General features: G+C 41.8%; 1 protein-coding gene across 1 annotated transcript in view; it reads right to left on the bottom strand.

Moving 5' to 3' along the window:
- Positions 1-12,492, bottom strand: part of NYAP2 (neuronal tyrosine-phosphorylated phosphoinositide-3-kinase adaptor 2) — a 228,682-nt gene that overhangs the window by 102,596 nt on the left and 113,594 nt on the right. Inside the window, exon 2 of the mRNA XM_040431045.1 lies at positions 380-681. Coding sequence (XP_040286979.1) covers positions 380-681 — 302 coding nt within the window. The remainder of the gene's footprint in view (positions 1-379; positions 682-12,492) is intronic.

The following is a 12,492-nucleotide window of genomic DNA, read 5'->3' as shown; positions in this document are numbered from 1 at the left end:
TCTTATTTACTGTAACTCATTCAAGTGCAAGTATTTGTGAGCTCTGCCTAGAGCCTATTTCACACAATGCAGATTACATCAGTATTGTGTATACCTGTTTTTAAGACAAAACAAGAGCGCATAAATTACAAGAGACATATCTTCCCATTATACTGTCCAAATCTGCTCTGTGTGAACTCAGCCTAGGGCATTTTTCAGATCCATTTTCTTTTCCAAACATTAGTAAAAAGAATGCTAATATTTGTAAACTACTTGTAAATATTTTAATTGCTTCTAATAACATAATGGGAGCCCTCAGAACATAATTTAGAAATTAGGAGGATTGATTCATTAATTATAATGTGCCCTGCAAAGGAAACATGTTCCGCAGATAACTTACCATCTGTCCTGTCTGTGAACTTTGGACTCTTGCCTAATGTCCCCGAGTTGACAGTCTCTGAAGAAATGCTTAGCTTAGTGTTCGGGTCTCGTTTTGGTTTTGGAGGTGGTTGTTTCCGGGAGCAACCACTACTGTCATCATCAGCGCCACCTACTGAATGGAGGGACTGTGAACGTACGGCAAATCCACTAGAACATGGATGTGGTAGCCTGTCTTGAGGGGCAGGCATTGTCATAAATCCCATGCGGAAATGTTTATTGACGTAGTTCCCTTCGTTTCCTCTTGCTACCTCCCCACCAATACTGTATAAAACAAAGAAAAAAATTAGTATTTTTGATTAATATTACTTCCACATTTAATGTTATTTTTGTAAACTGGTTGCACATTATAAAGCAATGGAATCCTTTAAGAGTCATTACAAAATACAACCGATCTTTAACCTTTTTCATGGATTTTAAATGGAACCTATTACACCAGTATGAACTGAGGCTATTCTTTATTAAAGTCTTTAGTTCATTAGTCACTTTATGCTGAAGATAATTCTATCATCTGTTCTCCCTTAGGCTGGGTTCAGACCTGAGCGTCTTTGATATGCGCGTTTAACGCGCGTTTTTGACGCGCGTTTTTGACGAGCGTTTTTTGCAATAGTAAACGCGCGTTTGACGCGCGTTTGTGTGATTGACTGCAATGTCCTATGGCCACAAACGCGCGTCAAAACGCCCCAAAGAAGCTCAAGTACTTGTTTGAGCGTAGGGCGTTTTACAGCGCGTTTTTCAGCGCTGTAAAACGCTCAAGTGAGAACCAGGGCCATAGGGAAGCATTGGTTTTCATGTGTTGAGCGTTTTACAGCGCAGAAAAACGCGCTGTAAAACGCTCAAGTGTGAACCCAGCCTTAGGCTGGGTTCAGACCTGAGCGTATTTGATATGCGCGTTTAACGCGCGTTTTTGTCGCGCGTTTTTATGCGTGTTTTTTGCAATAGTAAACGCGCGTTTGACGCGCGTTTGTGTGATTGACAGCAGTGTCCTATGGCCACAAACGCGCGTCAAAACGCCCCAAAGAAGCTCAAGAACTTGTTTGAGCGTAGGGCGTTTTTCAGCGCGTTCAAACGCGCTGTAAAACGCTCAAGTGAGAACCAGGGCCATAGGGAAGCATTGGTTTTCATGTGTTGAGCGTTTTACAGCGCGTTTGAACGCGCTGTAAAACGCTCATGTGTGAACCCAGCCTTAGGGATCTCTCTGTTTTATTCAGTTTATGTGGTAAAAGGTAAAGACTGATTTTACTTGGCCCTTACTCCCAGAAATAGCTGTCAATCCTCAATTGGATCACCAACACATTATAACTAGTGTTGTGCGAATCAAAGTGGAAAGCAATCCAAATTTCAGGAAAAATTTGATTTGCCACGAATCCAAATTTCTTGGTGCTTCATGGTAAGGAATAAAAAATTTTCTGAAATGGCGGTAAAAAAAGAATAAAAAATACTCACCTCATCCATCACTGATGACGTCAACTGCGCCTGCCCATTGTAATGATGTGGTGATGTCATCACGTGAGCAAGCGCTAAAATTGGCGCATTTTCTTCAATCAAGATGGCCACAATGGCCTCTCCGCCATCAAACGGGTGAGGTGGCTGTGTATATTTTTGTTTTAACTCCTGATTAACTCCCTGATAGGCTGAATATGACTCTCAATGACGCGATCAGCATTCAACACGGCATCTGAGGGGTTAAATGACGGAGGGGAAACGTGACCGCCGTTCTCCATCAGTGCGCCCGCTCCTTACAAGAGCAATTCGTTATAAAGTCATTTCTTGTCAAAGTTTGGCAAAGCAGCCAAATCGAATTTTTGAAAACTTCGCTCATCACTAATTGTAACACAAGTTGTAAAAATGTTGAGCCCGCTTTAAAAAATAAAAAAATAGGACATAGGCCGCTTTCACGGGACCATATTGAAATCTGTCAGTATTCTGGCTCTGGAGTACGCACGGATTCCTAATGATATACCGTTAGTATTGTTATCAGCATTGCTTCAGGATTTCATCAGGATTTACATGCCTATTTTTTTTATTTTTTTTATGCACTCTCATAGACTTTAATATGCCTATTTGGAAGCAAATACGGAAAAAACTCTGAAATGCTGTGGATTTCATATACACCCATGTGAATAGCTCTATTCATTAATATTAGCAGTGCATTCTGATACATAAAATCCAGCCAATAGACGGATTGCAAATACACTCATGTGAAAGCGGCCATAGTGCAAGAATGCTTAAGACAGCAGAGGAGACTTATTCAGGATTTTTTTCACACTCACAAGTAAACACTTTAAAATGCATGCAAACTACAATTAAAATATTGTTCCATCAGATCAGACTGTCCAACTCGAGTTTCGCATGGTGTCGGCTTCCTCCTCTTTATTTTGTTGAATAGGGAGTCACCATCCTTACAACTTCTGTTACAAAGAGCAGGTTTAAGCAACCATCTCAGCACTGACAGCTATTCCTGGTAGTTAGAAGAGAATCTCTTCACCAATATTTTTATCTTGGATCCTAGTTGAGTACAAGTACTGTAAACACTGGATCTAAGGCCTCGTTCACATTTCCGGGTCAGTGTCACGTCCGTGAAAAAAAGCATACGTGTTTCATCCGTGAAGATGTCCGTGAACGATCCGTGGTTGGTCTGTGTGTCTGTTTTTACCATCCGTGTGTCATCTGTAATTCACTGACGTTGCTCAGCTGAAAATTTATTTCGAAAGAATCTCCTATTAGTCATCAGTGAAAAATAGACACAACACGGATGTGTGTCAGTGATTTTAACGGACCCATAGACTTCAATGGGCATGCTTGGTCCGCATCAGAGATCAAACTAGTGCATGTCCCCGGTCATTAAAAAAATACTGATATGTGAACAGACACATTTAAATCAATGGGCGCATGTGCTGTCCGCAGAAAATGCGCACAGCACACGTCAGTGAAAAACGGAAATGTGTTTGAGGCCTAACAAAGGAATTGGACACATTCTCCATTCTTGGTGCATCTAGTATCCAGTGCATCTAGTATTTTCCATATATATATACAGTCAGGTCCATAAATATTGGGACATCGACACAATTGTAACATTTTTGGCTCTATACACCACCACAATGGATTTGAAATGAAACGAACAAGATGTGCTTAAGGCTACTTTCACACTAGCGTTCGGGGCTCCACTTGTGAGCTCCGCTTGAAGGGGCTCATAAGCGGCCCCAAACGCATCCATACTGCCCCAATGCATTCTGAGTGGATGCGGATCCGCTCAGAATGCATCAGTCTGGCAGCGTTCAGCCTCCGCTCTGCTCAGCAGGCGGACACCCGAACGCTGCTTGCAGCGTTCGTGTGTCCGCCTGGCCGTGCGGAGGCAAACGGATCCGTCCAGACTTACAATGTAAGTCAATGGGGACGGATCCATTTGAAGATGACACAATATGGCTCAATTTTCAAACGGATCCGTCCCCATTGACTTTCAATGTAAAGTCTGGACGGATCCGTCTGAACTACTTTCACACTTAGAATTTTTTCTAAACTATAATGCAGACGGATCCGTTCTGAACGGATCCAAACGTCTGCATTATAGGAGAGGATCCGTCTGTGCAGACACCAGACGGATCCTCTCTGAACGCTAGTGTGAAAGTAGCCTTACCTGCAGACTGTCAGCTTTAATCTGAGGGTATTTACATCCAAATCAGGTGAACGGTGCAGGAATTACAACAGTTTGCATATGTGCCTCCCACTTGTTAAGGGACCCAAAGTAATGGGACCATTGGCTTCTCAGCTGTTCCATGGCCAGATGTGTGTTATTCCTCCATTATCCCAATTACAATGAGCAGATAAGAGTTCATTTCAAGTCTGCTATTTGCATTTGGAATCTGTTGCTGTCAACTCTCAAGATAAGATCCAAAGAGCTGTCACTATCAGTGAAGCAAGCCATCATTAGGCTGAAAAAACAAAACAAACCCATCAGAGAGATAGCAAAAACTTTAGGCGTGGCCAAAACAACTGTTTGGAACATTCTTAAAAAGAAGGAACGCACCGGTGAGCTCAGCAACACCAAAAGACCCGGAAGACCATGGAAAACTGTGGTGGATGACCGAAGAATTCTTTCCCTGGTGAAGAAAACACCCTTCACAACAGTTGGCCAGATCAAGAACACTCTCCAGGAGGTAGGTGTGTGTGTGTCAAAGTCAACAATCAAGAGAAGACTTCACCAGAGTGAATACAGAGGGTTCACCACAAGATGGAAACCATTGGTGAGCCTCAAAAACAGGAAGGCCAGATTAGAGTTTGCAAAACGACATCTAAAAAAGCCTTCACAGTTCTGGAACAACATCCTATGGACAGATGAGACCAAGATCAACTTGTACCAGAGTGATGGGAAGAGAAGATTATGGAGAAGGAAAGGAACTGCTCATGATCCTAAGCATACCACCTCATCAGTGAAGCATGGTAGTGGTAGTGTCATGGCATGGGCATGTATGGCTGCCAATGGAACTGGTTCTCTTGTATTTATTGATAATGTGACTGCTGACAAAAGCAGCAGGATGAATTCTGAAGTGTTTCGGGCAATATTATCTGCTCATATTCAGCCAAATGCTTCAGAACTCATTGGACGGCGCTTCACAGAGCAGATGGACAATGACCCAAAGCATACTGCAAAAGCAACCAAATAGTTTTTTAAGGGAAAGAAGTGGAATGTTCTGCAATGGTCAAGTCAATCACCTGACCTGAATCCGATTGAGCATGCATTTCACTTGCTGAAGACAAAACTGAAGGGAAAATGCCTCAAGAACAAGCAGGAACTGAAGACAGTTGCAGTAGAGGCCTGGCAGAGCATCACCAGGGATGAAACCCAGGGTCTGGTGATGTCTATGCCTTCCAGACTTCAGGCTGTAATTGACTGCAAAGGATTTGCAACCAAGTATTAAAAAGTGAAAGTTTGATTTATGATTATTATTCTGTCCCATTACTTTTGGTCCCTTAAAAAGTGGGAGGCACATATGCAAACTGTTGTCCTTCCTGCACCGTTCACCTGAGTTGGATGTAAATATATATATATATATATATATATATATATAAACTACAAGTGAATTTAAAAAAGAAGGGCATAGAATGTTTCGTATACATGTCTCCTCCCTTTAAGATCCACTCCTGACATTGGCTTTAAAAATTGCATCAAAACAGCATGCAAGGAAACACCCACATTGAAATCTGCATACAGGTCTAGGAAGTATACTATTACAGTCAGTAGGTTGTGGCAGGGATCTTTGTACTGATTCTGGATTTCAAGGAGGCAGGTCAGGGGCTCTGACATTTTCTAATGTAAGACTGGCACTAGCAAAATGGTGTCTTACTTGCATCTAGAATTGTGCAAGATAGAAACACATACCCTATCCACAGGATTAGGAATAAGTATCTGAAAGGTGGTGGTCCAACCACTGGGACTCCCACTAACTGGAGATAGCAGAGTGCTGTATTTGGCTGTTTCCCTGTACTAATATTATTATCTTACTTAATGATATTCTTTTAAGAATCTGTGTGTTATAGCATTATAATAATATATTTTTATTGTATATTTATCTAACAAAATTACACGCACATTATTTTCTGACCTATCTCATTTAACAAATAAAAGAATTAAATATCTTTATAATACTCCAGAATAGCTGCATATCATATGAGGTAAATCAGCTCAAACACACTATGACATTTGGCCGTGTTCTGGATATGATTGTGACCTTTCATCAAAATGGATTTTAATAATATTAAATAAACAAGAAAAAATATTTAAATGTAAGATACATATACCTGCTCCTATTTTCTAAGCAAATCTCAATCAGATGGTAAGAGCAGGGGATATTTTTCTTCCTACAATATAACATACATAGTCTGCATAATTATGTTTCTGTAGACACACAACTTTTTGGTCCAGTTTTTTTAATCAAAACCTGCAGTGTATCCAGCAGGAAGGAGAAATGACTTCTGGTTTAAAAGACAGCATAAAAAATGGACACAAAACTGCATAACTGTTCATATACCACTGTGTGTCAAACTGTTATTACATTACAATATTTAAGGGCTTGATATTTAAAGTGTAACTGCCATATTTTTTAGTTGCTAGTTTATCAGGACAAGGCATATATACCTTGTTAGAGTTAGTCTGTTAATGATTGTGAAAGGATCTGTAATTTTCTTATAATACCCTGTTTCCCCAAAAATAAGACAGTGTCTTATATAAATTTATATAAAAAAATGCGCTAGGTCTTATTTTCAGGGATGTCTTATTTTTCCATGACACAGGGGGATCAGAGGGGGGAATCAAAATGACACAGGAGAATCTGAGGGGGGATTACCATTTTAGTACCCCTTTCTTATGCTCCTGTGCCATTTTGATTCCCCCCTCTGATCCCCCTGTGTCATTTTAAGTGACCCCCTTCCCCTGTGCCAGCGGACAGTGGATTATTTAGTCTCTCCCCCCTCCCACCTTCACCAGACATCCCCCAACCATTTTATCAGACATTTCCCCCCCCTAACTCAGTCACCCCTGTGTGTCCGTGCCGGCCAGATTCCACACAATGTGCCCGACTCCTGCCCTGCGCAACTCACTCACTGTCTAAATGTGAGTCAGCCAGACTCCGTCAGGGCAGAGCGAGCAGCAGGCGTCAGCTTGTCCTGGCGGCGGCGCGGGCTCTCTGATTTAAAGAGACCTCGCACTGCCTGAACAGTTCTGGCTGCGCTGCGGCCAATCAGTGAGCTGCGCGGCGGCGCCCGCCGCTACGATCCAGAGGAGTCAGACGCCTTACAATAACTTCTGGGACCTTATATTCCGGGGGGCCTTATTATCGGGGAGGCCTTATTTTCGGGGGGATGCCTTATATTACAGCAAGAGGCAAAACTGGAAGTAGGTCTTATTTTCGGGGGATGTCTTATTTTCGGGGAAACACGGTAATATCTTTCATTAATAATTAATAATTCCCTTAAAAGACCATTGCTATGGCTTTTCTGTCTTCCCTTTAGTGTAAACAGAAGACAGAGAGGCGGTCCTTTACACTGCATGCCTGCATTAGGCTTCAGAGTGAGGAGGCGTGTCAGTAATCCAATCTGATTGGCTGGCAGGAAGCTGCTGGCTACAGCAAGTGTGTGTGAGAGGTGATGGAAGGCAGTTTTGGCCTCAGAGTACTGGCAGATAAGCCATCTTGAGAAGATCCTCATATTGTAGGGTTCACAGCCATAACTAAGGGAAAAGCTCAAGGAAAACAGTGGTATTTGAAGAAACTAAATGCATAACATATGGTAAAATAGATTTTTTTGATGAAAATATGAGCTACACCTTAAGGGCTTTAAGTCGACTGACCCCTACCCCCCACCATGTTCTGTTGGGCAGCATAGTGGTTCAGTGTTTAGAACTGGTGCCATGCAAAGCTGGGTTCCTATGTTTAAATTCAACAAAGGAGAACATCTGCATGGATTTTTTCCCCATGTTTGTGTGGGTTTCTTCCTGGGAATCTGTTGTTCTTACACTCCAAAAGTGCAGACCTTCAAGTTTTGTTGTTTAACTATAATGACAATAAGAATATTTCTTCTTCTTTTGTTTTCATCTCAATTTACCTAGTAGCATTCATTATTAACACAGTTTTTGGTCCTATGAACTATAAAAAGGTTAAAGAGGTTATCCCATCTTGGAGATTTAGGGCAACGTAATACAATATGCCATAAATGTCCAATACGTGTGGGTCCCACCTCAGGGATCTGCTCTCATCTCAAGTATGGGGTCTAAAGTGAATGCAGAGCAAACTGCACATTCATGGCCTCCCCTCCATTCAATGCTATGGGACTTCCAAAACTAGCTGAGCATTGACTTTACAGCCAATGAGAATTTTCAGAAGTCCCATAGCGGTGAGTGGAGGGCTGGCAGTGTATGTGTGCCTTGATCTCCATTCACTGCTAAGGACTTCCATGTATCTAATATAATGAGTTAACTATGTTCACTTTCAGATCAGCAAAACGTAGATGCTTTTTTTTTGGGCAAATGTAAAATGTTAACTTTATCGATGTTTATTCCAACTTATTCAATGCTGTAGTCTGTATGCTGGTAAACATCTTGGTAATGGCATCAATAAACTGCCTAATTAAGTGCAGAATGGTGATTAGATTAGCAAGTGTGCATTTTCACAGTCTCCTCTGCAAAAAAAAAGACCCCTCATATAAAAATCAGAGAGCAAGTATGCATTCTGATTGATATGCAGGGAAGGTGATAACATGAACAGAAGTCCATGTTACTCCTTACCCTAGGATGATGTACATCTCAGGCTGTATAGCAGCTTGAAATACAAGTCAGGTCTTGTTGTAAAGCTGGGGATCTGAGAATTGCAGTTCTACCTGCAATACAGATGGAGATAGCATATTTAGAAACTGTGTCAGGAGTAAGCACTCCCGGTATATGCAAGTCGTGTTTTAGGCTAGTTTCACACTAGTGGCAGGGGACTCCGGCAGGCTGTTCCGGCGGGTGAACAGTCTGTCGGATCCGTCCTGCCGCTAGTTCACGTGTGCCCCCAGACTGCCGCTCTGTCCCCATTGACTATAATGCAGTACTTTTATTCTGGCTGCCTCTCACCGTGCGCTGCCATGCCCCCACCACCAGGAACTCCGCCCCCGCCCCCCATTATAGTCAATGGGGATGGAGCTTCAGTCTAGGGGCACACGTGAACTAGCGGCTGTTCGCCCGCCGGAAGAGCCTGCCGGAGTCCCCTGCCGCTAATGTAAAAGTACCCTTGTCCGACTGTATCTCCAGCTGTTTTGTGGAAAATTCAACATCCCAGTATTATTTTAAAGGTAAGATTCTAAACTCTAGCTTTTATACAGCCTAAAAGAGAGACGCTAGCTAAAATGTATCTTATATGTCCTTGGCAATGGAGGTGCCACCATGCAAACATATATTAGATATGTCCTTGGCAGCAAAAGGATTAAGAACAGATGACATACCATCCTATGAACATATAATACAGTCAGTAATACAATCATGACTATGTACACAAATATCCCAAATTATTATATTAGTCATTAGATCTTTTTTTTCTTTCATGTGGGGAAAAGGTTGCTCTAGATTCAAAACAACCTCAATTAAGTTTAGTGCAATCCGATAAAAAGCAAAGTATATGGGTAAAGATGAGCTAATCGAAGTTGACGAAGTGGAATTCGATCCAAATTTCAGGAAAAATTTGATTCGCACTGAATCCAAATTTCCTCACGCTTCGTGGTAACGAATCGCATTTTTCCTAAAATGGCCACTGCACGTGTTAGGACATGGAGCAAGAAACTCTGGGAATGAGGGATAACCCACAATGCCATGCATGCAGCCAACCAGCAGCCAGCCCCTGTGATGTCACTGCCCTATAAAGAGCCTCAGCCATCTTGGATTCAGCCGTTTTCCAGTGTACTTAGTGCAGGGAGAGACATTACCAGTTGCTAGGGACAGTGGTAGAAAAGACTTGAAAACTTATATTTTGCTCAATAGAAGTTCAGGGAAAGATCATTAGAAGTGTAGGGAAAGGATAGAGAGGAATTATTACACAGTATTTAAGCAGAACAGGGTTCAGTAGGGAAGTTTACAGCTTGGGTAATAGGAACAATCCTCTGTCCTCTGTCTGCGGATCCAAATTGCCATTATACAGCTCTGTAATGCCAGCAAACTGTTCTGGTTATTAGGGTCCAATTGCTGTTTGATACAGCCATTAACATGGTTTATTACAAGGAAATATTTCTACGTCTTATTTGCCCTTGTGCGATGCAGTTATATGTTCTAAAGCATTTTTGGGCTTGTATTAGTGGGAAAAAAGGGCCTATTAGCCGTTGTGTGGTGAAGTCAGAAAATTACAGCCCTTTTTGGCGTGTGTGTGTGGCAAAAAAATATATATTTGCCATTCAGCGGGGCATTTATATGTTCTAAAGCCCTTTTTGGCGTGTATTAGTGACAAAAATATATATATTATTTGCCGTTCAGCGGTGCAGTTATATGTTCTACAGCCCTTTTTGTGGTGTATTGGTGGCGAAAAAATATATATTATTTGCTGTTCAGCGGTGCAGTTATATGTTCTAAAGCCCTTTTTTGCATGTATTAGTGGCACAAAAAAAGCATTTGCCGCTGTGTGGTGAAGTGAGAAAATTACAGCCCTTTTTGGTGTGTATTAATGACAAAAAAATATATATTTGCCGTTCAATGATGCAGTTATATGTTCTAAAGCCATTTTTTTTTGCGTGTATTAGTGGCACAAAAAAAAGTATTTGGAGACCCAGAAGTTGCAGGGGCTGACCCCGGTCAGTCAGTTCGTGTAGGCGTGTGCAAACTTACTGCCCCACCATGTTGCACGTCCCCGTGATGTTCACGATCCAATTTGATATCTGCTCTATCAACTTTCGATGTTCTTTTTTGCGCCTACCATGGTGATCACGGGTGGCGGGGAATCAGGGTTCCACGCCGGAGAGGGAGCGAGCGTGAGAAAGAGAGACCACATCCAAGGGGGGATTAATTTTTTCAAATTTTAAATTATAAAGTTGAAATATGGGAGAAATGATTAAAGCATAAAAATGTGACAACTTTTTAAAGTTTAAGCATTGAATGAAAGGATGTGGCGCGCATTAATTACGGAAGAATTTATTACATTTTATTGCCTGTCACCTATGCAGAGCAGGGGTTTATTCACGTCTAAAATTGTGTAATGTCAACCCAAGAATGTAACAAAAAAATTTGTGAAATTTATTAACCTGTCTACTTGGTAGAACAGGGGTCTATGACAGAAAAAAATTGTTTATTGTCACCCGAAAATGTTAAAGAAAAATTATTGAAATTTATTAAGCTGGCAACTAGGTAGAGGAGGGGTATATTACAACCAAAAAATTTTGAATTTCACCAGAAAATGGAACTGACAATTTATTTATTTTTTAACCTGTCTACTAGGTATAGCAGTGATACTTTACACCCAAAAATTGGAGAATTTCACCAGAAAATGTAACTGACAATATTTTTTTTTTAACCTGTCTACTAGGTATAGCAGTGGTACATCACACCAAAAAATTGGTGAATTTCACCATAATATGTAACTGACAAATTTTTTTTTTTGTTTAACCTGTCTACTAGATATAGCAGTGGTACTATACACACAAAAATTGGTGAATTTCACCCAAAAATGTAAATGACAATTATTATTTTTTTGTTTAACCTGTCTACTAGCTATACCAGTGGTACTATACACCCAAAAATTGGTGAATTTCACCCGAAAATGTAAATAACAAAGTAGCGAAATGACATAAGGTGGAGTTCCATATGGAGTAGGAGTTTGAGGAGGCGGTGGACGTAGTGGTGTAGGTGGAAGCGGCGGTGGAGGAGGACGAGGTATCCAACACAGGTTTTTGGTTTTAATAAAAAAATTTAAAATTAGGGTACACTCTAAAAGAGTGTGAAATATCCAAAATACAAGAATGAGCAATTGCGCTACAGTAAAACAATGGCTGGTTAGTGCCGGTATACATGTCTATTCTGCACAAGGTACGGACAAGTCCTGAGGGATCCATGCATGGTTCATTTTAATGAACGTGAGGTTGTCCACATTGGCTGTGGACAGGCGGCTGCGCTTGTCTGTGATGACGCCCCCTGCCATGCTAAACACACGTTCAGATAATACACTGGCTGCAGGTCAGGCCAGCACCTCCAAGGCGTAAAGGGCAAGCTCGGGCCATGTGCCCAATTTGGAGACCCAGAAATTGAAGGGGGCAGACCCGTCATTCAGTACGTGTAGGCGTGTGCACACATACTGCTCCACCATGTTGGTGAAATGCTGCCTCCTGCTAAGACGTTCCATATCAGCTGGTGGTGCTGGTTGTTGTGGCGTGCTGACAAAGCTTTTCCACATTTCAGCCATGCTAACCCTGCCTTCTGAGGTGCTGGCGGTGCCCAAGCTGCTTGTACTCACGCATCTTACGATCATGCTCCAGTGAGGTAATTAGGACGGTACGTTGTCCTTGTAACTGGGATCCAGCAGCGTGGCCACCCAGTAATCAGCACAAGTTAGAATGTGGGCAACTCGGCGG

Source organism: Bufo bufo, chromosome 4 (genome assembly GCF_905171765.1).
Source record: "Bufo bufo chromosome 4, aBufBuf1.1, whole genome shotgun sequence".
Lineage (NCBI taxonomy): Eukaryota > Metazoa > Chordata > Amphibia > Anura > Bufonidae > Bufo > Bufo bufo.
This window is presented reverse-complemented; position numbering and strand designations above follow the sequence as displayed.